The sequence below is a fragment of the Calidris pugnax genome, unplaced genomic scaffold (assembly GCF_001431845.1).
Source record: "Calidris pugnax isolate Ruff unplaced genomic scaffold, ASM143184v1 scaffold228, whole genome shotgun sequence".
Classification (NCBI taxonomy): Eukaryota; Metazoa; Chordata; class Aves; order Charadriiformes; family Scolopacidae; genus Calidris; species Calidris pugnax.
Genome location: NW_015091017.1, coordinates 1,523,987 through 1,525,709, shown reverse-complemented (window position 1 = coordinate 1,525,709; position 1,723 = coordinate 1,523,987). Strand labels below are relative to the sequence as shown.

Genomic DNA, 1,723 nt, shown 5'->3' with positions numbered 1-1,723 from the left:
AAAGTGGCAGAATCCCCTCTCTGGACCTGCTGGCAACGCAGCTTTTGATGCAGCCCAGGATGGGATTGGCCTTCTGGGCTGCAGCTGCCCACTGCCTGCTCATGTCCAGCTTCTCGTCCACCAGCACCCCCAAGTCCCTTTCCTCAGGGCTGCTTTCCAATCCCTCACCCCCCAGTTTGTATTGGTGGCGAGGATTGTTCCGGCCCAGGTGCAGAACCCTGCATTTGCTCTTGTTTATATATATATATATCATAAACCCAGAAGAACCTGGAGCTGTAGCCTACGACATTTTGAGTAATATTCTGGGTAACAACCCTTCCCCAGGGCACATCAAACAGGTCTCAGGCTGCAAAGACCATAGGTGGCAGCTACACCCGGCCTCCAGATCAGAGAGCATGGCCCGGAACTGCCCCACTCAGCCCAGGAATTAAATCACTCACCAGGTTGAAACAGCTCAGAAGGAATCCTGCCCCACCAAAAGTGAGAATAAGTCAACAAGAAACTAAGCAAATTGCCCCAGAACGACCAGCAGCCGCAAGTGGCATGTTCTGCACGCCAAAATTAGGCAAAAGCCACCTCAAATGGGGCAGAATAGCAGAAGACTCACCATTTCTGCCTTGATTTTGTATCGCGAGGCATTTAGTTACGCTCCCCATGCCCCCGAGAGCTTTTCATTTCCTCTGCACTGCAAGAACGGGCAGAAAAGTGAACAAGGATTCTAGGGAAAGGGACGTGGTGGAACCCCGCTTACACCAGGTGAAATAAAATGCCTCAAACGAGGGGGTCCCACACATCTGTGGTGATATTCCATTATCCCCAAACCAGGTCATTTCTTGAAAGAGGAAGATTTAAGTCTTCTTTTTGATTATCGCTACACGCTGATCATGTTTTATCAGATTTACACAGGCTAGATTTCAGGAAAAAAAAAAAAACCCTTCTAGCTCAACTGGGGTGCACTGGACTGGACTGTTTGAGCCAGTTGGGCAACAAAGACTCTGAAGAGCAGGCTGGACAATAATTTATCAAGTACAAGATGGAACTAGTGAACCCCGTTAAGGCATCAAGGTGAATTAGCAAGCCTCTCGAGGGTTTTTTCTTCAGCTTTACTATTCTATGATCACACAGCAGTCACTGGGTCCTTCCTAAGAAGCAGCTATAGGCCCAGAGAACTCATGCACGGTCCCCAGCAGCACGGCTGCAGCTCCAGGCACGGCACTGCACCCACAGGTTTGAGCAAAACACTAACAAACACCAACAGAGCCTTTCAAATCAGCTCTGGAGGGTACAGTGGGGGCTGAGGGTGGTGAGAATGTCTTGTCTGCAACAGCTCTGTCACCTGCTGTGCCCAACGCGGAGCTGAAGGAGGGGCAGCCACACAAGAAAGCTGTGAAGAACCTACTACCACAGGCCAAGCCTTAACATGGAGGCCCCAACTGCAGTGGTAAGGGCAGCATGTAGGTCTCCAGCACCTTTTGCATGTGTCAAAACCTCCAATGCCCACTCCAGCAGCCCAAAGCCGCCCCCTGCGACCCCCTCTTGCCCCCGCTGCCTCGGGTGGGGTGGGCTGAGAGGGGCCACCTCTGTCCCCCCAGGAGAAGCGCCGCTTACGATCATTTTCTTGTAGAGCCCGTAGTGCAGGACCAGGCTGTGGGTGAGCGCCAGGCGGTGCGGCTTCATGGGGTGCCCGGCTCCTGGAAGGGAAACGACACCGGGAGTCACCGGG

General features: G+C 52.7%; 1 protein-coding gene across 2 annotated transcripts in view; it reads right to left on the bottom strand.

Annotated features, from left to right (window-relative positions):
- The window catches only part of HDAC3 (histone deacetylase 3), a 23,603-nt gene that overhangs the window by 21,852 nt on the left and 28 nt on the right, over nucleotides 1–1,723 (bottom strand). For both annotated transcript variants that reach the window (XM_014955804.1, XM_014955803.1), the window contains exon 1: nucleotides 1,609–1,723. This exon is cut by the window's right edge and continues 28 nt beyond it. In XM_014955804.1, the coding sequence (XP_014811290.1) occupies nucleotides 1,609–1,677 (69 nt within the window). In that variant the 5' untranslated portion in view covers nucleotides 1,678–1,723. The remainder of the gene's footprint in view (nucleotides 1–1,608) is intronic.